The sequence below is a fragment of the Python bivittatus genome, unplaced genomic scaffold, assembly GCF_059951505.1.
Source record: "Python bivittatus isolate LINGU-HERP-01145 unplaced genomic scaffold, Pbiv_v1 ctg000080_np1212, whole genome shotgun sequence".
Classification (NCBI taxonomy): domain Eukaryota; kingdom Metazoa; phylum Chordata; class Lepidosauria; order Squamata; family Pythonidae; genus Python; species Python bivittatus.
The window spans coordinates 52,824,162-52,852,124 of NW_028277035.1; the positions used below are offsets into that span (position 1 = coordinate 52,824,162).

General features: G+C 35.2%; 2 protein-coding genes across 4 annotated transcripts in view; one reads left to right on the top strand and one right to left on the bottom strand.

The window, feature by feature from the left end:
* The window catches only part of CENPP (centromere protein P), a 176,630-nt gene that overhangs the window by 28,955 nt on the left and 119,712 nt on the right, over positions 1-27,963 (bottom strand). The window lies entirely within an intron of this gene.
* ECM2 (extracellular matrix protein 2) lies at positions 1,829-27,674 on the top strand. Its single transcript, XM_007428661.3, has 10 exons — positions 1,829-2,074; positions 4,783-5,091; positions 7,755-7,943; positions 10,807-11,439; positions 12,069-12,184; positions 17,124-17,259; positions 18,677-18,834; positions 19,170-19,309; positions 23,379-23,705; positions 25,267-27,674. The coding sequence occupies exons 2-10, from the start codon at positions 4,797-4,799 to the stop codon at positions 25,475-25,477; spliced, it is 2,205 nt and encodes a 734-aa protein (XP_007428723.2). The 5' UTR covers positions 1,829-2,074; positions 4,783-4,796; the 3' UTR covers positions 25,478-27,674.

The window sequence follows — 27,963 nt, forward strand, 5'->3', positions numbered from 1 at the left end:
CTCCTAATTGTTTTATGCTGAATAATTTTTCCACACATGAAGTTAAAAAAAAACTTTTTTTTTTTACTTACATGTATTGTTACATAATCTCCTTGTTGTGGGGATCCTCTCCTTTATTATTCTTTCTATTCTGCTGTTCCCACTACATCCCTTTGAGTTTTTAGATTTTTTTAGGGCTTTCAAATAATGAAATTGGGTGGAATGTGGAGAAGATATAGGATAATATAGTGAGTGACAGAGATGACCTTGAAGAAACTAGACAGAGGCAATGATTGGAAAAACATGTGTTAAGTCTGGGAAACAGAGAGCCTGAGAAAGAAGCTCAGACTGACTCTTCCCTATTTCACCTGAGTATGAGAGAGAGACAGAGAGAGAAGAAAACTCAGACTTTCAAGATCCTGTTACTGTAACCTGTATCACTAAATGATACTTCTAGTCAGACTTGGGGGATCTGTTTTCTAACTTGGCCTACCTTGAAGTACTGACAGATGACATAGATACTTGGATAACATAGGGAAAAATGGACTTCTATTAAATGACTAAAAACATGAGTTTTAAAAGAGGTTCAATTATCTCTACAGCTCTGTAATTATTAGCTCACTCTGCCCCTCAAATCATTCCTAACCCTTCTTCTCTGACAGGAGAACATATTCACAGGCTAGGACTCCAAGCTAACCTCAGGCCTGTCCTTCCCCCTGCACCCCTCTCTCTGGGCCCTTCCTCCTGCTGCCATATAACCTGGGAGGAGGTACTGTACTCACTGCTGCTATTTTTCTGATGGGCGGTTTTGCCACCCAGTCATCATATTCATGGACCAAATAAGCTACCTTCCATAAAATTGTCACAACTGTTTGGCACAAGTAATTCACCTAAGGCTCACTTTTGTTCCTTGTGATCCTTTAATCTGGAACCTAGTCCCATTTCCCAGACTCTTGCTTTTTACTTTAATCCACAGACTGTTACGCAGGAAAAAAAAATTACTTTCTATTTCTCTAATGCCATTTTCCAGGCTATATTTGGTACATGCAACTTCATTTAACTCTTGAACGTTAAGTCTGCTCAGGATTATTAGCCAAACATGAATGAGCATATCAAACACTCCCCAAATAAAGCACATTATAACCTGTATAAGGTTTGGGGTAATAACAGTTCATCTAAGATGTTACTGGTTTTCAAGTTTTATACAACTCTTACAGTATATTGAATGATGTGGCTTCAAACTAAAGTGTTCTCAAAGTTTTATGATGTATATAAAGCACTCCTTGGGAAACTTAGTAGATTCAAAGAACCATGAAGCTGTGAGTCTCTTTGGAAGCACAAGCCAAAGAATGAAGGAATAAACCCCTGAGACAAAAAGAAAATGTGTGGCAATGCACATTTTCCTTTCGGCTAGCAAGCCATGGCCTGTTCCTCACAACTATCTAAGTATATTATTTCAGCACTCAGTCAGCATTTAATGTATAAATAACCAAATAAAAATGTGTCAGCCTGTGCATAATTTCTTTTATGAAATCAGCCCCAAATTCTGACATATGAGAGGGTGGTGGGGAGGGAGAGCGATTATTAGGATAAATTGCCACTAAATTCTATCTTTAAGAAAGAAATGGCTTTTGAAAGTGTTTTTTTTTCTTGGAAGCATAGAGAAGCATACAATTTCTAACATACAATAAACCTCCACTGACTAAATGTGTGGAAAATGAACAGAATGGATTAAATTGTCTTGCAAATGCCCAAGTTTTTTTTAAAGTAATCCTGTTTATTTTGGTTCTGAAAATATCCTGCGTAACGAGAGCTCCCATTCGTGCCTTGTCAGCCTAAGGACCAAAAGTATTGTGCTGCTTTTCATTTTCTTGAAGGGAAGATTGTATAGCTGAAGTAGCAGAAATTCTGCACACACCAGGACAGAACAGTGCCTTCTCTTCAGGGAAAGGAACTATTTAAGGAGGCATCTAATATGTTTCCTTCCTTACTGCCTCTTTCATTTGAAATATAGCAGCAGATTCTTTTGTTTTCTTTTCTGCAGCTGGAGTTTAAATGACACCAAACAGAATCTACTATTAGATTAGATTACCAGGTAACGTATTCCATCTACATATTAAATTACTACTTAAAATATGAGAGATTGACTATCAATATATTTGTGTGTGTGTGTGTGTGTGTGTGTGTGTGTGTGTGTTAGAGAACAAATGTAAAATGTATTTGCAGAAAGTATACTGTATTTAATTTCATGAAGTTTAACTAATATGAATAAAACCAATTAAAACCAATTGGCATAAAAGTAATAAAAAGCATTATTCACAAAGTTTTATGAAAAATATTAACATATTGACAATTCCTTAACAGTAGCTTATAAGGCTATACTCATAGCTATGAAAGTACAATGGCATGAGATAATGAATAAAAATATTATATTGTTAACAATCAACTTCTTTTTCCCAAATGCATTTGGAAAAATTCTCTTTCTACTGTTTGGAGAGTAATCCATTAGAATATGGATTTAATGGAATAATTTGAGATGACAGATTATCTGAATAAATCAATCATTTCCCCTGCCCTTTCTCAAAACAGAATTCTTAAGGACAGACTGTAAACATAATGCAGTTACCTGAAAAAATAGATTATCCCTCTCTCCTATTACATTCAGTGTGTGGCATGCAATGTGCAGAATATACTCATGCAGTGTGTGGCTCCGCCAGATGATACTTCCTTAATGCAGTCCAAGAGGAAGCAACCTCTTGTTCAATGTATATCCACCCATTATTGGTCACCCATCCCTCTTTCCTGAACATAAAGACTGATTCAGTGGATCCAGATGTCTTTTTCTTCATGGTCCAGAAATAGCAATTGTTATTGCCATGCTCATTGCTTTCACCAGGAGTATGTGATGGACATGCAGCATTTGTCGGGAGCTTGTTTTGTTCTTCTTATACCTTATACAGAAGGCAAGCTTTAGACCAGACCCCATAAAGGGCATCTACCCTGTATTTTTTAGGATTTAAAAAATCTTTTGGAAGCTGTGTCCAAATCCAGTAAGGGAACAACAAACATGCTTTTGTATGAAGCCATAAAACAAGAGAGAGTATGTAGAGATCTTCTTTACAGCAGTGGATGTAGGCAGTGTCTGTATTCTTCTGTGTAATGGAATGTGTTGCAACTCTATGGGTGTTTGTGCACTATTTCTCCCAAGGACTAATCAGGGTGGGTATATATGTGCAGCCTGTGTGTGTGTATATTTTTGCTCTCTCCTCATATTGTACATGCATATGCGCACAGGACGGCATGGGATGGGCTCCATATGCTCGTGACTGAGTCACATGATCAAGAAAAAGGGGGGAGGGGTGGAACAATCAGCAACATACCAGCTGATTGCCTAATTTCCTCTCCCGTAGGGATGCACTGGGGGAATTTTTCTGGACTTATTTTCTGTAATCCCTCAGCCTGATCCAGCTCGCATTTTATTTTGCTGGTTTCTTCCACCATTCCAAATTTTGCTCTGTTCTGTGTTTGAAGAATTATCCTGCTGATAGCCAGAGAGACAGAGTTCCAAGTCCTTTTACTTAATTGCTTTCCAACATTTCCTTGGGTTGGTAAGAATAAAAACCACCAAAATTTTCCCTGAAGAAAACGTCTGCTAGTCATTTTTAATATATTGACAGGGTAGCATGGTTATATCGCCTGTATTCTGTTACATTGCTTTACTATAAAGTGATAAACAGAGTATTAACAGCCTTATGTTATTAATAATTCCCAACATGTGACCTAAAATAAGAGCCATCTTCATAAAAAAAGATTAGTGAGCTCCCAAAGATTGGTAGATGAGAATTCTGTTTCAACTGATTATGAAATAAAGCCAAAGAACTTGTATTTGTAGATGACAGTGTGACATTCACAAAGGATAAACTTGCAGCAATAGGTCACTTATTAATCTCACCAGATTAAATTCAGAGAAATCAAATATCTAAATTATTTAACTATTAGTTGTAATAATTAATTTCCACAATCTTTCTGATCATTCATTAATTGTGGATTGTGCTTGTCTCCAGAAGGATTGCAGCTATTGTAATAGGTTGATAAAATGAAGTTCAAACATTATTTATCCTATTTATTTTATATACTTACATGAACCTTTCCAAGAAAAAAAGAGACTTCTACATTTACTTGATAGTTATAATTTATAATTAATCTTTTCCCTCTGGATACACACAAGACCCTAACCACTGTCCCCTCTGACATGCTTGATAAAACAAAGTATTTTAGGGAATGTTAGCAATCATACTCCTAACTATAATCAGGTTAATATTTCATTCCATATCTTCACAGGATATACTTTAGATGTTTGCAATAAATGTTTGTTCAGATAAATAGGGCACTGCACTAATATTTCTAGTTATCATAATTCAGATTGGAGCTGTGTTAAACTGTATTTTTCCCCCCACTAATCAATATGGTTCAGAGCAGATGGCTCACATCTGGATCAAACTGCTGTTCGAAAGTTGGTGTCTTGTCCTCCCACAGACCTGCAGTGGTAAAAATGAGATTCCTTCCCCTCCAAAAGTATTTGCTTTCTTGTGACTTTTCTTTGGAAATGGGTACATTGCTTTATCTAGCTTATACACAGAAGATTCCCATCCCTTTGTAATTTTAAATAAAAAACAAATAGTCATTGGCCTTGTCTTAGACTTAATAGGACCTTGTTAAAAATGAAAAGTGCATTATTTTTTATTAACACAATATTCTAACCTCTTTAATCTTCAAATGATCTTTTACTTCTTTTTTGTGCAGCACTCCGGGGAACAATGCAAAAAACAGCCCTAGTCTATTATCTTCTGCTTGTTTATCTGTGCATTGCTCTTGCCCAGAATAAACGCAATGGGATGCCCGGAAGAGCAAGACGAAGAATAATCTATAGAAGATTACGAAAGGACCCTTTAGGAAATCACAGATTAAACAAGCAGTCACAAATTAGACCTCCAATCTCTAGTACTCCACTAATGAGCATTCCACTTACAAATATGGATGGAGATATTACTGGAGTATTTAACTCTCTTACCCATTTGGATGGTCAAGAATCTAATTACAATATTTTGCCAGGTAAGCAGGGAAAAGTGACTTTTTATATTTCTAAATCATCCATGTAAAAGAGAAAACTATTCCAAATATATGAATTCTTCTCACTTAAGTTCATGTATCATATATGATTTTCATCCACTGTAGAGAAATACCAGAAGTCTAGTAGTGGATTCAATGCTCTTCATCTAAATACATGTTCCTTAGAAAAAGATTTTACTTATTATTATTTGTTCTATTTCCTCCAAATTCATACTGTGTTGATTCACAATATGAGATCTCAATAACCTAAAACTTAAAACATACACAAGCATGATTAAATCAAAAATACTTAGGGAAATTAAAATGCTAATGTGTAGACCAAACATTTTTCTATTACCAGGTCAGGTCAAAATGTACAGCTACATGACAACGATTAAGGTAATGAGTCAATTAATACGATCTTTCAAATACTGTAAAACAAAGGAACATCAGCCTCAGGTGATTTTTTTTCCAAACCAGATAACAATGTACAAGTATTAGCACTGTAACAACTTTATTATCAGAGCACATGGAATTGGATGAATCAGTGAGTCAGCATTATTTAGATGTTGCAGGTTTAGAACTGAAATTGTCCTAGTGATTGAACAATTCTTGTAATTGACATTTTCACTCTCAATGGATGTGCAAACTGATTCTGTGAATGTATGTTCCAAAGTGTTCTCATTATTTTTAATGCACTGAAACCATCCTTTCAACTTTGTTCAACCCCATGCCACAGAAGAGATGGAAAGCATTTTTATTTCTATCAATTTCAGCTGACCTGAATCAAGGCACCAGAAATAGACTATTGTAAAAGAAATTCATACCTGAGAATTCAGAATGAGAAATTCAGAGAGTTAAGATATTAGTGATGTTTTCAGTTGAAAAGCATTTACAGACTTATACATTATAGAGCTCAGAACACAAACAGTATCTCTACTACTTCCTATGATGAAATACGTTAAATCCATAATATGTTAAGTCTCTCTATGCTAATATGATACATTTCGTAAGCTAAGTCCAACGTTACATTAGCAGATACCTCAATTGTGGTTCTTAAAATGAGAGTTTTCTCAGTGCAGCCCATTATACCTTGCAAAACTCTTCTGGAAAGTTCCATAGCCCTCTGAAACACATCTGAGTGATACTGGCACATGGGGAGAGAAAGATACATTTGATCTTCCAATGCTGTTCATTCTATCAGTACAGATACACAATTAGATGAAACTCTATATCTAATTCTCTAATGTATTCAAAACTAAAATGTTTGGGGCAGCAACAATTGGCTTAGCCATGTACCCTGAAAACATGGCATAGACATATTTGGAATAAATCAGTATAGTTTCATTAATACAATATATAAACTGTAAGTAGAGGTGAAAGCAGGGCTTCTACTGATTTCATTGTAATAAACATTCACACTGTAATATGCAGCAGCAATCTTTTGAACATGTTGCTATTGAACATCTAAGTCCAAACATTTAAATACCAACTCATGTAATATAATTGTATTATAAATTGATAAGGACTTACTAATGGAAGTAGAGATGCCTGTGATTTATCTAGTTCTGATCACACCAGAAATGAAATAATATCATAGTCAGCCTGGCTGAGAAAACTTTTTATGGCAAATAGTTATTTTAGAAAACAGTATATATCAGAAACTAGACTATCTATAAACCTGGCACATATATTTTCCAAATCAATTATTCCTCTGTTTCAGGGTGAACACAATAAATTCAATAAATAATCTCAAAGTGAAATTACATAGAAAAGGCAGGTAATAAAGTAATTTTTATAAAAGGCTAATTAGAATACCAAGAAGTATTATTATAGTTCATTTTTAATAGTCTGTCTAAAGCTGTTCATTTGTAAGCATTTTTTTTCACATTAAAGGAAATATGCTGGTATATATACCATGCCTTCTGTATGAAGTATTTTAGATCTCCCTCTCAGGAATCATCAACCATAATGAAGCAATATGTAGTTTCCTCATTTTCCCCTTGATTCTTTTCTTTTTATCTGGAATTTTACCCAAAGGTTGAACTAAAACCACTAAACTCAAATTAGTTGGAGCCCAGTATTGAAACTGCACCATATTTCTGAAGCTGAAAGCAATGAGGTATCTGCCAAGGATTTCAACCACAAGGTATTTTTTAGTCTAGTATTTAGAATAATTGCAAGCAAAGATCACATTTGGAAAAGAGCCTACTTATCTCTAGCTTTACAGTCAATCAAATGTTCAGTTAGGATGGCCATATATTTTAGAAGCTGTTTTACAAGATTTTTATATCTTCATTTTCTAAATTATGTTCCAAGTATCATATGATATATATTGATATATGTAGTGAGCATATGACAAGTAAGTCATTCAGTCACTGAATGACTGAAAGATATCAAGTTGTATAATCACCTTTTTTAAACTTGTGATGAGAATTCTTTGAAGTGAGTTTGAATCTGGGTCTCTGCAGATCTAATCTGGCAATCTAATTGTTACATCATCAACATCTCATGTGGAATAATATTCTGTTGCATCACCACTGTCTGACATTGAATTAAATAATAAGTAAGCACTTACACCAACATTTAGAGTAAATTTTATAGTTATCATTATTTTTAAATTTAGATTTACATTTTAAAAACTGCTTTTGGCTTCCATTTCTCAGGAAAAGAAGGACGGTGCTTTGCAAATGGAATGATTATGTTTGATAAAGCTGTGTGGTCTCCTAAACCCTGCGTTACATGCCTCTGCTCAAAAGGAAAGGTGTTCTGTGATGAAACTTCATGCAATCCTGTGACATGTCACAAACCTATGATACCCGAAGGGGAATGTTGCCCTGCGTGTATGGAGAGTGGTACAGTATATTAATCTTTTATATACATTAAGTGTCATAGGCACATGACATACATTTTGGTGTATATTAATTTCTTACATACATCAAACAGTATGGACACAAGCACATTTCAGCATATGCCTTCAATTATAGGCAAATGCTACAAGGCAATGAAAAGGGAAATAATTCAATAACCCTTGAAACATTATTTCCCAACTTACCTTCTAAGTTCACATCTAGCAGCCATTAAATAAAAGGCACAAAAATTGACATATTTTTACACAATTACATTTGAAAGCTGTAGCACTTAATTATATCTTACAATTCTGGGATAAGAAGTTCATTATGTAATTGCTAGCACTACCCACGACAAGGACAATCAGCTGCAATCTTGATAGTCCCTTGCTCTTAAGAGTACGGTATTCACTGAATTACATTACTCAGAATATAACTGGAAAGGTGTGTTTAGATATTATCTAAACTTTTGGAAAATATTATTTCTTATTCACAACTTTGTTTACTAGCTGCTATTGTTGTTATGGAACACATGCTTTATACTGAGTTCAGAACAAAATAGACTGACTCAAAAAGTCTATTGGAACATTACAAGTTGGTTGAATTCCCAGAGGAAATTTTTTTTGAAACTATTTTAGTAATGGGAAACAATGGAGACTTGTGACAAACTCTATACTCCCTTGCTTTTTACCAGGACACACAGGTAAGTGGAGTTGCTGTCCATGCTAACAGCTACTCGAGGGCATATTCTGTGTGTGTGTGTGTGCGTACAGAGATTAAGGAAGGTGATCTTGACAGAAATATGCAAGAACCATCACCTGGCAGAAGGGGCTAAAACATTTTTTAAGTCCTGAGAAATGAGATAGTATTTTGAAGTGGCTCAGACAGACGCCCGCTCGATTAACTGCAGTATAAGAAGAGCACAACACAGTCAGAGCTGCCAGATTCTGTTCTTATAGCCCATCTTAATAAGGGTAGTTTTAGCTCTCCTGGGGAGTTGATTTCCTTGTCTGGTCTACTTAGTGGCGGGGAAGGGGAGGAGGGAAGGAGGGGCTTTGATTGCACAGTTGTGCTTGCCATCTTGATATTTTTAACTTCACCCGTTGACGCCTCTGCAATGACTAGTCTGTTATATGTTTTTGAAAATATTAAAATATCTGTGTAAGATAAAATTGAAGCAGCAATTGAATTTGTTTTCAGAAAAGGCCCACACAGGTTTTCAAGGAAAAGAGTCTTTCAGTTCCTTAAATTAACTTTTATCAGACATATAGCCAACATAGTAACACAGGGCAAAAAGAACTAATCTTTCTTATTAACATCCTTTCAGTTATTGCATACTTATCAGCTAGCACAACTTAGTAGCAGCAGGATACACTAATGCTGTTCCTGTAAAACAACATAAGAAGCAGCCCAATCAGTCAGACTACTTGCTATTTTCTACTATTTTCAACAAGTAACTAAATTCAGTTTGCACCCTTATTGTAATGCCTATAACTCTTGCATTAATAAGTATAGTTTTATGGTACAGCAACACACCAAATCAAACATGGCATGTAAAACTTTCTGAAAAGCTCACATGACAAAGCACGCAATCACATACATTCAGATCTGAATCAATAAAATTCAGCACAGGACAGGAGAAAAGAAAGCAGAGCTGACTTACTGCTAATCCTAAAGCAAGTCTTTAATCTTGCCATTTTGGAAACTTTACAATAGGCACAAAACCATACACAGATTCAGTCTAATCCGAGCCTTAATTAAAGCTGAAACTGGCAGAGCCTTGATGTTTTCAAATGTAGCCTGAAGCTCAGAACTAACAGCTCAACAAACTAATCACAACAACACTGTACTAGTATCTTTGCATTAGCATGACTTTAACAGTTTTGGTAAAAGTTGTTTTATGAAGCACAATAATGCACATACTCACATATCTTTGCATTGTCTGTCTGCAAAATAATGTACACGCAGGGTATCCTCTCACATGAACTCTAACATCCATAGCAAATAATTTTATAAAAACATCAGTAATTTACCAGCCATGCCTCTGCTGTGAGTAGCCTTCTTGTTCAGCCAGGTGTTTTACAGCTGCTTTCCTCTAAATAATCTACTCCCCTATCACTCCACCCAATCAAACTGATAGCAGCACGGACATAACTTAACTGGCTGATTTTTTTTTTAAAAAAGCAACCCAATGACAAAGCATTCAGAACAGTCAGAATGTTTGAAGCAACACTGTTTGAAAGTTTTATTTAATGTGCTTTGTTTCAACTTTTAAATACAACTAGTGAAATAGACATGTTGTAGAAAACTCTTATTAGCAGTTTTTGAGTCAGAATACTTTGAAATCAATGTGTTTTGCACATCTATATTATATCTTAACATGTTACACCTGTTTAAAAAACAAACAAACTTAAAAATCTGGAATTTTTACGAGAATTTTTATTAGAATCCAATCCATAAATTTTCTTTGTGTGAAATATATTTGAACAAGGAAAATAATTAAATAATGCTTATAGGACTAACAAATTAGGACTTTAATATTTAATTGAGTTTAAATAGAATCACTGGTTCACATATTCTCTCTTCTCTCTCTCTCAACATAAATATAGATATAAGTACATTCAATAAAATAGGTTTATTGGATGTACCCATAAAACCACAGAAAACAAATTAGTTCAATTAAACTTCTAAAATTTCTGATCTTGTATACAATATTGTTTGTATGCAATATTGATTTGGATAAATTTTCAGCAATGATAACAATAGGCATAACCTCAGATACATCTTTATTGACACTTACTATAAAAATGGCATTACTGTCCTGTGTTAAATGAGCATTAACTCTTCTTTTTGGTTTTTTTATATTCAGTACCAAGTACAATTTCTCAAGGTGACATAGCTGAAGTTTCTGGTGATTCTCCTGGGCCAAATGATCCCAGTGAACCAGTCTTGCATGATATACAGACTCAGGATCCAATGCAAAAGACAGGGGAAATACTTGAAAAACATGTTCATATAAAAAATAAAGCAAAAAGGAAAAAGAAGAGAATAAAAAGCCACAAACCAAGGAGAAGACATGAGCATATCAATGATCAAATGGAACAAGAGGAAACCAGATCAGAGGAAGAAAAAAGAAGAGCTTATGAAGAAGAAGAGCTAAGAATTGAAAAAGAAATGAAAAAAAGAGAGCAAGAACAAGAGCCAGAGCCAGAGCCAGAGCCAGAGCCAGAGCCAGAGCCAGAGCCAGAGCCAGAGCCAGAGCCAGAACAACAACAAGAAGAAAATGAACAAGAGAAGGAAGAAAGTGAAGAGGAGGAAGATGTATTGCGTGGAGATGTATTCAGAGTGCCCCCGCATTTCCCAATTCCTGAGCCTTCTCCTGAAATTCCTCCTTTACCAACCGGATGCTCTATTTTGGAAAATACAGTAAGCTGCATTAACACCAAACTCAAACATATACCGATAATCATGGATGAAGAGCTTACAAGCATAGAGCTTGAAGGTAAGGATTTTTTTTTAATGCATTGAATGTATTTTAAAACCACTCTTCATCCAAATGAAACCCAGAACTGTGTTCAAAGGCATTGATATAATTAACCATGACAATATAAACACAGTAAGTGGAGCATCAAGGACAGAATAAATAAGAAGCAACTAGAATTCTACAGGCAGAGGCATAATTATTATTTTAAAACAGGTTATCTTTTGAAGAGAGTTGAAAAGACTTCTCCTTTGTATGTAGCATATTACTGTAAAGGCAAGCATTGGGGAAGATCTTGAGAAATTAACCTATTCATTCTCCAGATTTCAAATGTTGCACCTGATAAAACAGTCATGCTTTTTGTAGCTGCATTTTCCTACTCTGAAAACTGGGAAAGAGAAAGAGAAGGGATCAGTTTTATTTCCTGTAGTGTTATATTAAATTTTTAATTTTGTTTGCTGTTTAACGAAGAGGCAATATAAATCCTCACTAAAAAAATTCCCAATATAAAAAAATTATCACTGCCTTTCCTTGCGTTAGGCTTCTTGAACTGTGAATTTAACTAAATCTATTTAAAAAGGAAATGGTCAACAATTAGAGATAAAATTCTTAACTTTTCTGTTACTAATTTGTATCTTTCTTTTCCCCAGGGAATGACATCACTGAAATTCCAGATGCAGCTTTCAACGGGATGCCTAATTTGGAGATAATTGATCTTCGAAAAAACAAAATCACATCATCTGGCATTGGTCCACAGGCATTTAAAGTAAGAAAAATCTACACACACACACTAAGTAACAATACAAAGACTTTGTGCCTAAGGTAGGACTAGAATTCACAGTCTCCTGGTTGCTAGCCTGGTGTCTTAACAACAGTACCAAACTGGCTCTAATTTACATTAGTTAAAAACAGTAAGAACATCAAAATGTCCCTGTACTTTAAATGGTGTACTACTGCCTTTTTGCTTATTATGGATTGAATAATCTTTGATTCATCAAGCTTTTTCACTTTAGAATTTTTTAGTCATAAAATCCCATATAATTTTCCTGAAGCCTTTTGAAATTATTTTTCATAATCTTTAAGGTATATATCGGATTACACATTTTTGCTTTCTTTGCTATCATGAATTCAAGAGGAGATAGCCACTTTCACTTCAACGTTCTGGCCACCTGCACTTTATCAGCCAGTTCTTTCTGTTGGTCAAGATTAAATCTAGAGAGGAAATCTCCTTGTTCTTTATTCTACTTTCTGACATAGGAATTTGTCAGCATTGCAGAATATGCCCCAGCTCAAAATAATGGTTGCTCCATTTTTAACAGAGTTAGACCTCCAACTGATGTCAGGATAGTACTGTTCTATGTATTGGATACATCATCCCTATCCACCAAATTGTTTCCTCCACGGTGCAGAATAGAAGGATAACCTGGTGTCCTACTTTCCATCTCTATTCTGCTACTGTTATGTACATAAAAGTGTTAAAGCTGGAATAGCCAAAGGTCACTCCTTTTGGAGTTTTCCATGCTAATTAGCCACAGTATTGTTTCTAGTGGGTCTGGGAACCCTATAGATATAGATATATGGAGAGGTAAAGTAAAATGGTTGCCTGTTGTTCATGTCTCTGTCTCTCTGCTTTTGCCTGCCTTTTGTCAATTAACTTTCTTGATGTTTGCTGATGCTTAATAAATAAACATCAAGCTATACTGTTGGCTACTTGTATTGAGTAGCATGTGTGCTTGCTCTAATCTGGCTATAGGAAATGATTGGGAGTGTGCTGAGTGCAAACTACACTGGAAATTACTTCCAGTAATTTTCCAACAAAAGTAGTATGGGTGTAGCAGGGAGTTATAGCTAAACCTCAGCACCAAGAGCACCCCAGTCATAAAACATCCCAATTTATTTCCAGGTGCTTGGTCAAGCATCCAGCTGAACCAGCATTCAGAGGCTACATATTGTGGGTATTTATTAGGACTTAAAATATCCTAATAGAAGAGTATTTTTTCACGCCTTCAAAGCTATCATAAAGTTTTTGGAAATGGCAGTGACATTGGAATCAGACCATCTCATGCTTGAAGATGGGAAAAAAATACACTCCTGGAACATGAAGATGGAAGTGCTATTTGAAAAGCTGGACCTCTTTGGAGATATCATGTCCAGAAAAAGCCCAAGCCAGAACTTGGATAAAAACAGATTGATTGCTTAAGTCTGAAATCATACTGAGGTTGAATGTGACCACCTGTAAGTTGATTCAAAAGTGTGCTTCAGAAAAGGAGATCCATGACAAACCAAGAGAGACGTATACTCAGGAATGAGCAATAATACTTCAGTGTTCAGGAAACTTGTAAATCTGAAATGATCAGGAAATGGAAGTTGAATGGAACATGTGTCAGAATATCTCTGTATTTAGAAGACACTGATGTGAACCTTTCATACATTTTAATCAAGGAACTGTTATTGATATCATTACTAAAAAATTATATAGTATTGTTAATCAAACTTCATGATAAATTTCCTCTGGGAATGTAATTGTCAAACTGGAGGCATACCAGTATGATCTGAATGATGCAACTGAAAGGAATTCTCTAAACAAGATAAAAGGGAGAAATGTAGTCTGTCATTACTGTAATAGAAAGGGACATATTCAAAGAGAATGCAGACTTCACAGAACTAAGACCCAGACAGCAGAAGGATAATGAAATCAAATATCTTAAATGAAAAGTCAAGCTTGCACAGGGATTGCAGAAATAACAAAGTACAAAGAAAGAGTATTTATGTTAGCAAATAAAGGCTTTCTTGAAACTGGACAGGATTCCAAATTTGAAAAGAAAACTGTTTTGCTGGATAGTCAATATATCTGCAACAAAGATGTGTTTATAAACCGTGAAAAATCTTATCAAGGAAAAGTTAATTTAGCAAATAGAATGCTGATGAATGTATGTGGAAAAACAATATTAAAATGAAATGCCTAATAAATTATAATGAAAACAGGAATTTATTTCAAGAAGCATATAATGTATCTGATGTAATTTGGATGTAAATTACATAAATCTGTGTTATTTTATGCATTGTAGTTGTAAAATTGTGCTTAAAAATGGACTTTGTACTGTTACAAAGGGACACTAAGTAATGTTAATGGGAAAGCACAATGAAGCTAATTTGCTGCTAATGTGTGCAACCTAAAGCAAAAAAAGTAGCAGGATGCATGCATAACGATAATCTTGCAAAATGACAGAGATTTGATATGAGTGTGTTATTAAGAAAATAAAGAATGATGATTTAGCAATTCAGCTGAATGTTTGTCCTTGCGAGAAGCAAAGGGAATCACAATGTGACTACTATATAAAGGCAAAGAGAAAAAGGAACAATTTTGCCGTGCTTGAATTCAAACAGCCAGCCAGTGATCAGAAATTATTTTTTCAGACATTTATGGTCCATGCTAATCAGAACAAAGGGCGGGAAAAACTATTTTATAACATTCATAGACTATTACTCAAAATATATCTGCATCTAATTTTTAATCAGAAAGCAAAGCATAGTCTAAAAAACTAAATATTGCAAAACATGAGCTTTAAACAGGGAATCCTGAGCCATGCTTATAGACAAGAGTTAAAAATGGAAGACACACATACATTCTTCTGTTATGATTATTTAATTGTAGGAGTAGAGAACAAAAGAGACAGCTTGGAGATAGTGAACAATTTAAAAAAAGAAGTGGAAGCAAAACATTTTGCAGATATTAGGCTCTGTCCTGGAACCGAAATATAAAACAACAAAAGTAGAAGGTAGTTGATCAACCAAAAACAAAAAATAGTATATCTAACAAAGTTTATAGGTCTCAGTGAGGCAAAAGACTCAAGTACACCAATGGAAGTTGGAGACCTGAATGAAGGAGGAAACCAGAATGAGTTGGCAAGTAATAAGCAGTACAGGACAGCTGTGAGAAAGCCTACCTTGCATCTGTGAGGAGATCTGTTACAGCCAAAGAAACTGGATTGCTATCTAGAAAGGTCAACAAGCCAACACAGAGGACTGGACATCAGTAAAAAAGATTAGGCAGACACTTAACAGGAATGATGGACTTTAAAACTGTCTGTAAGTAACTATCCAAAACTTATTGGATATACAGATTAGAACTGAGCAGGAGATAAACTGACAGGAAATCAACTACAGGATACATATTTTTTACTGGAGGTGCATTATTTACCTGCTGCAGCATGAAACAAAGGATAGCAGCCCTAACATCGGCAGAAGCTGAATCCTGTGCTGTGGAAAAAACATGCAGGGAACATATGTGGCTGCACAAATGATTGCTAGACTTCAAAATAAAAGAACCAATCCCAACCACGTTATTTGAGGACAGCATGAGAAATGCAGACACAAAGCAGTCTAAACCTGAAAAGAAATACATGGATGTTGAACTGCACTATGTGAAGGACGTGCAAAAAAAGGGGCAGATAAAACTGAAGAATTGCCCGACTGATGAAATGATGGCAGCTGTGCTTACCAAGGACCTGCCCAGAGCCTGCTTCCTCAGGCTGGGAGAAGTGCTGGGACTCAATACATGAAACAACGCATCTGGTAGAGTTCAGTGCACAGAGCTGATGCAGAAGGGAATGCTGGCTACATCATACCTCTGCACCAGACTCTTTCCTTCCTGGTGCAGAACAGAGGACGGATCACTTGGGGTGCTGCTTCCCATCGTTATTCTGTCCTTGTTAGGTACGCAAAAGGTTGAAGCTGGAATAACCAAAGGCCACTCCCTTTGGGTCTGTCCATGCTAAGCACACCCAATATTGTTTCCAGTGGCTCTGGAAAGTTGATACAGAGATAGAGATAGAGATGGAGATAACGTGAATTGTCACCTGCTGTTCATGTCTCTCCCTGCTATTGTCTGTCTTTTGTCTGTTTTTTGCCAGTTATTTTTCTTAATGTTTGCTGATGTCTAATAAATAAATATCAAGCTATGGCTTTTGCTAGCTGTACTGAGTACTGAGTGTGCTTGCTCTGGTTTGGGTATAGAGATTGCTTGGGGGTGTGCTGGGTGCAAATTAAACTGGAAATTACCCACAATAATTTTCCAATGAGAGCCAGTTTGGTGCAGTGGTTAAGGCACCAGGCTAGAAACCAGGAACCTGGGAACCTGTCTTGCCTTGGGCCCGAAGTCAGCTGGGTGATTTTGGGCCACTCACTCTCTTTCAGCCCTAGGAAGAAGGCAAGGGCAAACCACTTCCAAAAATGTTGTAGTGATTCAAAGGCACACATACACACAAGCATTCGTCCCTAACTTTCTGCTGAGTTTATTCCTTTCAAAACACATGAGAATGTACTTACCACCCAATATTTGGATTTCTTCCCAATTTCCCATATTCCATTATTTTAATAAATTTATTTTGCTGTGGTAGTTTTCCATGTTAATGTTGCATGATACTAATACCTTTTTAAAATATTTTTATTTTATTATACACATTTTCAAAACCATCTGTCTCAAAACTCCAGCCAGTGTTATACATCGTTAATTTCAGCATTTAAATTACTACGTTGCTGTGTTTTATTTCGGCATGTATTGGAGGTTCTTTGGCCACTGAATCTATTGTCTCCAGAGAGCTGCAGCAGCACCACACGCTGCCCATGTTCTTTGGACTATTAACTTAGCTAGTGTAGATTAATACAGCAGAGGTTTTCAAAATGAGTATTTTCTTTTAATACAGAACTTGAAGAATCTGCAACGTTTATATATGGATGGAAATGCACTCGTTCATATTCCAAATGCTTTACCATCAACTTTGGAAGAACTTAAAATAAATGAAAACGAAATACATGCAATTAATGAAGATAGCTTTCAAGGTATTTTAAAAAATATTAACTGAAATCATGACCATCATGAGAGCTTTTAACTTCACGGCAAGCAAAACTGAGATCATTGATTTTGTGGGAAACAACTTTTTTTTTCCCACTTAGGTTCTACAAATTAGAATTACTTCTAACACTCCTGTGACACACTGTTATGCTTAGGCCCAATCAAAAATTATAAGAGTGCTGCAAACTGAGAATCACAGTATATGAGTCAGACCTTCCACGTCGTGATAGACACCATGAAAGTCATTGTCAGGAAGCCTTTTTTCTATCAATACAATGAATTCCTAGGAGCAGTAGAGGGTGCATCACATTGACCCTTTTTAAACATGGGAATTGCACCTAAGTCTTATGCTACAGTGCTATAGACTTGTGTTCAAAGTGGGATTTCCCAATGTAGCTACCTCTGGCAACTACATACCTACAAGAGCCAGCTAACCCGTTACCCCAGTAATACCTATTACTGCCCCTCAAATATAGAGTCACTGCTTGAGGCCTCATTCAGTTATTATTGGATGACTTACGGTCTCCTACTCCCTAGATTTTCAGTGTTTTGGTAATTATGGTGATGACTTCACACTTCAGCTGCCAATTCTGTTGCCATATCCTGTTGATCACTGTTGTGTGGTGCATAAGGAATACAGCAGGAATTAAAACTAAATGGTGCAGTATGTAATTAAGAAAAGTGTTCTCCCATCTGTTAAATGACAGATCCTAGTTTCCTATAGAAGACCAGGTTCAGTAGCTTACTGTTTGTTATATATTAAAATTGTTTCTGATCAGTATTAGCAAATTTAATAAGACCTTATATCACATAGACTCAGGTTTAAATTTTGTATTGGAGAAAATTTGTTTTGGATATAACTATACATTTCCTCCTGACAATATTTGATTGATTGATTGATTGATTGATTATGTGCCATCAAGTCATTTTTGACCCCTAGCAACCACATACATAGATTTTCTCCATGTCAATATTTATCTCTCAATAATTCTGTTTTGCAAGTACTTTGAATGATGTTGTTGGGTCACAGCTGCAATTATCAACAGTTACTAGCATTATATTACTCGTACCCTTTGTAATTTTGAAGTTAGTTCTAGATTATATTTTTTACTACTTATTATGATCCAACACATTTCTCCCACATTTCAAAATTTTATTACATGTCATCCAATAGTCTCTTAAATGGGATCCATATTCACTTACTTGTCAGGTGATCTCAAATCATTCAGTGGGTCATATATATCTTATTTTTGACAATGTGACCTGGATAGCTGTGACAGAAATGTGTGTGTGTGTACACACCTTGGTTACATATTAGCCTAAAATACTACTCTTAGCTGAGGATGATACATAATACATTAACACTTTACTGAACTTAATTTAAACTTTTTTTTATTTCTAAAGGTTTAAAGAAGTTGCTGACTCTGGAATTAGAGAGCAACAAACTTAGTGAAGCAAATGTCAGCCCTTTAGCTTTTCAGCCTTTGAAGAGCTTGTCATATTTGCGCCTTGGGCGAAATCAGTTTAGGACTATTCCACAAGGTCTTCCCCATTCTATTGAGGTAAAATCATTTTAAAAATTTTAAATCATTCATTTCCTTTATTTTGTAATGTTTAAATCTCTGTTCAGGGGATAATTATAGATTAGTAATGATCAATTAAGTTCACAGACCATTTGGCATGTTAAGTGTAGCACACATTCAGGATAATGTTTCTTCCTCTTTCAATTATAACTTATATCTCTTTTGCAACTTTGTATAAAAATAGAGAACAGCATTTTGGTAGCTGGAATCAGTTTTAAATCATAAATAATAGATTTCAAAGAACTGTTTTAAGGTTTAATATACCAAAACATATGATTCCATATATTTATTTTTTCTACCATGTGTTTAAGTAGGAACTATACCTTGACAATAACCAGATTGAAGAAATTACAGAAATATGCTTTAATCATACCAAAAGCATGAACACAATTGTTCTAAGGTACAATAAATTAGAAGAAAGCAGAATAGCCCCATTGGCATGGATCAATCATGAGTAAGTACAAATTATACCTTTTCCTGTCAGCAATATTTACAGTAGCTAATATAAAAATAAAGAACATTAAAAATTGAACTGTGTAGAGGGCAAGTTTTCCACAACTGCATTGGAGTTCATGATTTTTTGGTTAGTAGTTTGTCTTCCACCTGTGGTATAGTATGAGAGAAGGGGAATACGGTTTTCTCACTTTGAGATAAGTTTTGGAACAGACAAGCAGAGAAAGATGCATCAGTGGGCAGGATGAAAATCACCTTCAGTGCCTGCTCCAGTTGATATATACCATAAGTAGCAGAGGGAGGTCCAAAGTATTTTTCATCATATTTCACTGGGTTTTAAAACAAAAATGACAGCAGCAAGTCTTTTCACTATTTTCCCTTTGTCATAATCTAATAAGATATGAAAGGTAAATGGTTTCGACCAGACATTTTCAAACAAGGAGTCTGTAGAGGGACCTTTTCCCCCTGAGAAATTGAAGAAAGGAACACCTCTGTGTATAACAGGACTTTAAGGAGGGGTTTGATTTTTGTTTCATATTGTACTAAGTTTTAGGGATGTGTGAAACTGACCATTACAGGAATGGAACATTCTGGAGAACTCCAATATGTTTCATTCCTTCTCTAGAGAATACCTACCTGGCAATTTCCCAGAAGTTAGAACATATATGGAACTTCATGAACCATTTCCAATTTGGAGGAATAACTTCCAGAAAATTGCCAAAACACCTCTGTAATAGCCAGATCAGTGTGGTCCAGAGGAGGATGGAACTTTCATGGGATTTTTGGAATAATGCCTGGAACAGTAGGTTTTGCACTTCCCTACTAAACTTCCTGTAAGTCTCTGTAACAGCCCTTGTCATCTGTAGAGCCCAGAACATTTATCTCTTCTTTGCTCTAGAATTAGCAGAAAACTTGGGTCAGAAACAGTTTCCAGAAAGAACACACAGAAACACCATGAAAAATAAAAATAAGAAAAGTTTTAAAAGGTTGTATGCATGAACAGTGAACTTATTGACAAGCTGAGAAACAAGCTGAGAATTGTATAAGAAATTGAAGTAGGGACTCATAACTAAGAAGGAGTAGAAATTGGAAGTGTTAGTTAGTGGGGATGGTGTCAGAAAAGCTAAAGCTCAGATTGCAATGAGACCAGTGAGGAATGCAAAATGTAAGGAAAATCATTGCTTGAACTATGTCCCTAGTAAAAGAAGAGACAAGGAGGCTTTTAGTTTATTGCACAAGGAGAGCTGCTTATCACTTTCTTTGCATCTGTCTTTTCTCAGAAGAAAGCTTCCTAATATGATTGAGGAAAGGGGGGAAAGCAACCATGGCTCAGGATGATAACTATATAGTTAATAACTACCAAAGTTATAGTTAATACCAACAGAACAAATTCAGATCTGCAGTTCCAAACAATTTACATCTCAGGTGTTGAAGAAGCTGGCAGAAGTGGTCTCAAAACTATTGACAGTAACCTTTGAAATGTTTTTTGAGAAGTGATAAGGTGCTGGAAGAGTAGAGCAAAGTAAACATAGTTCCAGTATTCAGAAAGAATAAGACCTGGGAAATATAGACCAGTTAGCTTATTGTCTGAACTGGTTTCTCTTCAGATCAAGTCTTATAAATGAAACCAATTTCTTTTTATGACATAGTGACTAGTAAGGTACATCAAGGGAATGTACCTTAATCTCAGTAAAACATTTAACAAAAACTCTCATGATATCTGTTTAGACAAGATAGATAAATGTGTACTACAAGGTACTGCAGTCCTCTGGATTTGCAACTGGTTGAACAGAAAACTACTGCACACTCTGGAGTCGGTTGTCCCATTCTGGAGAGTACACCATAAAGGGGGCATGGAGAATCTGGAACAGGTTTGAGAAGAGCTAAGGATAAGGAGCCTGAAAGCTAATACCTATTAGAAACAGTTAAAGAAACCATACATCTTTAGCCTGCAAAAGAGAATATTCAGGAGAAATACGATAATGATCTGTAAGTACCTAAAAAGGTGTCACTGCAAGAGAACAGACTTGTTCTCTGTTGATACTGAGGACAGGACAAGAAACAACAGGTTAACATTAAAAGAAAGGAGATTCAGGCTGTATATTATGAGGAATTTCCTGATGGCAAGAACTGTTAAGCAGTGGAATAGTCTACCTAGAAAAGTGATGAGTTCCTCTTATTGAAATTCTCCAAATGCCCTTGTCAAAGATGGTTTAAGGGACTGAAGCACTGAATGAAAACTCATAAGATTCCCCCCCCCCCCCGCCACAGCTCACACATTCTATATATCTGTGAACTAACAGGCAGTCAATATAGCATCCTGACAATTGTGTATCTATCATCAAAAAACCATAATCTTTTAAAAATGTAGAATTAAAATGCTATCCAAACCTGATTTTTGTTGGATTTTCCCAACTGAACATATTTGTTCAGTTTAATTAAAACAAAAGTAAGCATTTGAAGCACCTTCCTCCTAAATGACAAAAAAATGAACCCTCATCATTTGAATATTATCCTTTAGCTCAAACACTGAATCAGTATAATCAAGTTACATTATATTACTTCAGCAGAGTTGTCATGAAATAACTGAAGGAGGAAAATTAAGAAGCCAGTTCTTAATAAATACTTCCATGATTCTTTTTTTTTTTCCCCCTTACGTAGCTCTGAATCTGCTAGTCCCTGAATACTGGCAATTGTTAGAAATAATTTTACAACAATGATGGGAAAAGAGTAGGTGGTACAAAAAGTTCTCTTTAGGGAGTTGAGAGGTTTATTAAAAACAAATGGCTGGCATTTCTCTTTTTGCAGTCCTACCTCTGTATTAAATAGTGCAGAATCTGTTGCAGAACCGCAAAGTTCCAGATTTTTGAGGCATGAAATAATTACACTAGCACCATCATGAGATAGAGTCACTGTTCTTCCTTATTGTTTCATCACTGTAAGTAGGTCTTTTAGGCTAGAAAGCTGCATGCTAATTCTCTCTTTCTGGAAGGTGAAAAATGCAACAAAATGAAAAAAACCCTTCATTTTTGAATCTAGGTCTTGGGGAATCTCTAGAGCTAAGCCCTTCTGAATGTGCTGCCAGTTTACATCCTTTGAAATACTGTGGGTCACTAGTCTCTTTCTCTGCGAAGAGTACATACAGGGTTTTCAGTAGTGTCCAAACAATTTTCCTGCTAAACAGATATTATCCTTTCCTTTGGGTAAACTAAAAGGCAGAGGAAGGTTCAAGCATACTCCCACTTTTTACATAAATCTTAATCTGAAAGTTCATTGATCGTTGTCCAGGGCCTACTGCCTAGATAGCTATAACTGTCCTAAAGTTCTACTGACTTCGTAACTGGCTAATAGCCTTCAACAATAAGAAAGCTGGGTGGAACAGTGGTGGACAAACATCTGCTGTAAGCATTTGCATCATAAAAATATCTCTCAAATCATTTTTAGTTATTGTGGTTACACATTTAACTAAGCAAACTTGTTCAACAAACAAGAAACAGATCATAGTCAACCCTGGTTCTTGTATGACAATGAACCATAAATGTAGCTTTTGTTTCTTGACTTAGTAGAATGTGAAATCTCCCACTTGGCTTACTACCATGTATGACCCAGGCCACAGTGGCTTGTGGAACAAAACATGGTGTCAAAAATTTCTGGTTTGATATTATACATTAGCCAGACCTTAATCCTGCAGAATAATTATACTGTTTGCTTGCTTTCTTTTAAAAAAACTGTTCCTTCCTTAAATTTCTGTGAATTTATTAGAGACTTGGGTAGATAAAAAACAAAACAAAACAGAAATAACCAGAAAACAACAGACAAACCATATCTCTTCATTCAGACAACATACTAAGCTACAGCTGCAGTCAGTAAGTCAGGAAAACCCATCTCCACATTCTACTATGACAAAAAACCACATTATGCCCTAGAGCAGTATTATGTGAATCAGCAACATGAACTCAGCCACGCAGTTTGAACAGATGAGACTGCATGCTTCAATACGCCTAACCTTTTGCTTTAGAATGTCTGTTATCTTGCTCTTTTAACTTTTGTGTACTTTTGTCTTTATGTAGGAACTTGGAATCTATTGATCTTTCTTACAATAAGTTGTATCAGGTTCCCTCCTACTTGCCAAAGTCATTAGTACATCTTGTACTTATAGGGAACCAGATTGACAGAATTCCAGGATTTGTATTTGGACATATGAGACCAGGGCTGGAATATCTCTATCTTTCATTTAATAAACTTGATGATAATGGGATAGACCCTGTGTCATTCTATGGAGCATACCACTCTCTCAGAGAAATGTTTTTAGATCATAATCAGTTGAAGTCTGTGCCACGTGGAATTGCAGAAATGAAAACATTAAATTTTCTAAGGCTCAACAACAACAAGATCAGGTAATTAAGCATTTTTAGAAGTTAATTTTAAATACAGCAATTTGGGAAAGCATAAGATTAAATGTATTAATGTCTTGTTCTACATTTTCATAAAGTGTGTATCAATTTATAAAATTCTACTTTGATTCTTTGAACATGAAGAATTAGTTCTTGTTAATCCAATCAGATGATAGAGGAAAATGTTGGCAATCTTTTTAAAAATGGTGCAAAATCTCTTAGGACTTCAGCAACCTCAACTCCAAGTTCTCCCACAAGAATAGTTCTTGCATGTGATCTTATTATAGAACACCAAAATCCTTCAAGAGTTGGCAATCTTGCCAGATTTATCCCTTTCTTTAAAAAAATAAACATTCTGAATGCCAAATAATGGTGTCATATATACTCTAGTATCCATGTGTGTCATGTTACTACTCCCTGATATAGGTTGCATTGAAAAACGACTATATGGTAGGCACTAAGTTATTATTCAATAGGAAAACAGTTGACTATATCTAGGCTGAATATTGTATGTACTCTGAGGTGCTACCTGGCTCCTTAGTGGCCAGCTTAGAAGCTACTGATAATTTAGTTCTAGTGGGAAAATATTGTTACCAAAATACTCAGAAAAGAGTGCCAGATTTGTTTAAAGGTTTCCGATTTCCGTTCTTCCAGGAATAGACTGGGATGGAATTTGATTGCCAACAAAGACAATTTAATCATTTGAGCATGAAAAAAAATAAAAATGTCCAAATACACTGAAAATATCCCAGGACTACATTTAAAGATAGCACAGTTAAAAGGCCAAACATAGCCAAATCTGAATAAACACCACATGACACGATGTTCTACCACATAAAAAGCTAAAAGTGAGTTTATGAGTGAACTTGACTCCTGATTGCTACAAAGATACATATATATCCTACAGCAAATATTAAAAGCAACAGCTAAGTATGCTTTGTGCAGTATCTTCCTGCATCAACAGTCCTAAAACTGAACCCAGCGAAGGACTGCCAGTGGATTTATTTCACTATAGCTGATGGGAAACATAGCAGTAGCAAAAAAATATACAAGAAGTTTCCAAATATATCCTGTTATTCTCCAGACATAATGCTGACCTAGATGGGCCTTGGTTTAGCCTGGCTGGAAAGGTTCATCTTTGTATCCCATTATGAACAACATATTTACATGGTAGATTCTTCAATCTAACTTTTCCTTAACTCTCTAAAGCTTGACTAACATTTAATTCTTTATACATTTAATCATCAACATTTAATCAGTGAGAATGTACTGCTACTAGAGTAAGCATTTCTGCAATCATTATTGGGGGAATGGGTGGCTCCCTGGTATGGTGAAGGAAAACCTCCTCGCTGATCAGGTGTGAGACCGAATGACTGATTTGCCATTTTTTGAATCCTGTATAAGGCACAAGCCAACTAGCGCAGAGTAAAGCACACTTTCCTGTTAGCTTTTTTGGCTGTCCATTAAGGTTTCTATCTTGAAAATTATCTGGAAGGACAGATGAAATTTCCTAGCAAAATATAATAATTACCCTTGTTTCACTAATTCTGGTATGGTTTTACAGAACTGTCCCTCCAGAGCGAATCTGTAGATCCAGGTTAAATAATGAGGAGGAAAATGATGACAGTGACGAGGAAGAAGACTATGAAGATTCACAGTTAGAACATCTTCATCTTGAGCACAACTATATTAATACAAGGAACCTTTCACCCTATGCTTTTTCATGTGTAAGATCATATTCTAGTGTGATTCTGAAACCTCAGAAGATTAAATAAAATGTTTTGTAATACAAATGTATTTTATATGTAAATAATACAGTTCGAATATTTCTTCTTCACCAGCAATTAATATGTCATAAAAAGTATCTGAATACTACTATTTCTTAATAATAATAATAATAATAATAATAATAATAATAATAATAATAATATTTATGGCTAATGAAGAATGAGAGGTAAGAGTATGAATGTCTCCAAGAAACTGGTAGCATACTACAGGTAAGATGCTATATCCTAATATGCATATAAATATAAATGTTTTAACAAAGCACAATAAAGCTGGAATTTATTGAATTCCGAATTAACTTTAAACAGTTGATTTAATCAAGACAGTTCTCAGTACAATGGATTATAATATTTCACATCCTTCGAAAAGTGCAATTACATTTTTAAAAATTCCCAAAATATGTCAAAATTAAGATGTCATGGTAACAGAAAATATATGTCCTGTTAATATGAAGACTGTTCATCATACTACATTTAAGAAAAACCTGGCTTCTTTCCTACTATTGCAAAATGCAGTCATCCTAGCCATGCGACATCCCAGACATCATCCAAGAATTTTTAGGAAAAAAATTCTGTACTGCAGTCAATGTAATTATATGTTCTAATGCTTGAGAAATCCATTAAGCATCATCTGGAATCCTAAAACCACATACATTCTTTATTTGCTATATGATTATCGTTTCTCATTTGGACAGAATTTGTTGAAATGTGTGATTAAAAATACAGTACTAACATTTCAGCAACCATTAACCAAGAATAGTTTTATAAAAATTAAAAAATGAAAGTTGCACATACCCATCAGAATAAAAATGAATTAATTACTGAGACACTCATACCTGAAGACATGCCAATTATTGCAATAAATATGTGATTGTATTTGTCCTTATAAAAAAGGCTAGCCTAATATCTTTGGAAGCTAGATTGCCTGAAGGCAGGGTACAAATTGTCAGGAATGTTTTTACTATACTTTCTTCCAAGCGCAACTGCTCTTTACTATACCCAAAGTCTTTAGGGTTAATATGTCAGTTGTAGACAATTTCACAAGCTTGTTTACAGTAAAAACAAACAAAAACAGAAAAGCAGACTTAGTAACTGTACGATTTTAAAAAGTATGCAAAGTTTTAAAAATTCTGAATGAATACAGCTATTTTGAGGAAAAGGAAACAAATAGTCTGACCTCTGCTTCATAGAGCTCAGCACTGCCTCCAAAGTTTTAAGAAAGGTCTGAGCCTCTGGGGCTCCAGCTTTCCTAGAAATACTAAGATTGAACCTAGGGCTCTCTTTGTGCTAAGCATGTGACCTATTTCTGAACTATGGCCACTACCACTGTTCGATGCTTCCTGCTGATCATCTATTGCAATCTTAACTGGCTTTTATTACAAAGTGATTTAAGCCTATTTCTGTGCCTATTTCTTCTTTTTTTTCCGTTTTGCAACCATAGGTGATGTAACAGGTCTTTATGTCCAACAGTGGCTAGACCACTGTTATCAGATAACTGAAATGGCAGACACTGATGATGACACTGAAGGTGCTATAGATGGACAACTATCAGAATCTTGTGTTTTGAGGATGGAGCCACCTAGCAGAATAAGTCAATGCAGTTAGTGTACCAGCTATTTGTTTCATGTTACTAAGGAGATGTATTGATCAAAACAGGGCTATGAAAAGAATACCTGTCTTAGTTAACTTCATTTATTTATTTGTTTGTTCATATAAACCACTTCAATCATCCAAGCACCTCTAGGTGAATTTACATAAAATTACCTATATTTTAACTAAATTAGGTAATTGAATGTAATAACTCACCTAGAGTTGCTTGGATGCTATTAAATTAACTATGTTTTATTCAAAAATAACAATTCCAATAGTAACTTGAGAAGTCCATACAAAACCTATGTCCAGAGAAGATAGAGTCTTTAAGGGAAAAGATGCAGAGTGACATCATATACCTTATTTATTATCCTGAAAATCCTGCATGTTCTTTTCAGCATCTTCAAAGCAGGAGTGATTCTCATAATGGTGCTTACAAAACAGTTCTGCGTACTCACAACCAGCTAAATATGAAAGCAAAAGTAGTTTCTATCCATTTGAGGCCACAAGAGAAGTGATTACTAAATCATAACATGCATCACAATACCTAATTCTACAAAGATCCAAAATATCCTAAGCAGAATCCCTTTTTAAATGTGATAGTTATACTATACACATTTAAAAACTATACTATAGTTTTTTTCATGAATGTATAGATGAGATTAAAGAAAAATCTGCAAAAGTGGTTTTGAAAAAATGCTAGTGAACAAATACAGATTTTTTAAAAAAAAATCTATGTTTTATTTATTTTACTTACATTAAAAAATGATATCCTCTTTTTCTAATGCATACACATTACTCAGGTGGCTAGGGTTTTTTAAAATTTTAAAATAGTATATATTTTTATTGGCAGCACTATAAAGTGCCTGGTTATACATATGGGGTTA

Excerpts from the sequence above, each read along its gene's own strand:
- ECM2 (XM_007428661.3), top strand. The coding sequence starts at position 4,797 with ATGCAAAAAACAGCCCTAGTCTATTATCTTCTGCTTGTTTATCTGTGC. Across the intron at positions 19,310-23,378 it reads TTGGCATGGATCAATCATGA|GAACTTGGAATCTATTGATC; the intron begins GTAAGTACAAAT and ends GTCTTTATGTAG. Across the intron at positions 23,706-25,266 it reads CTCAACAACAACAAGATCAG|AACTGTCCCTCCAGAGCGAA; the intron begins GTAATTAAGCAT and ends ATGGTTTTACAG.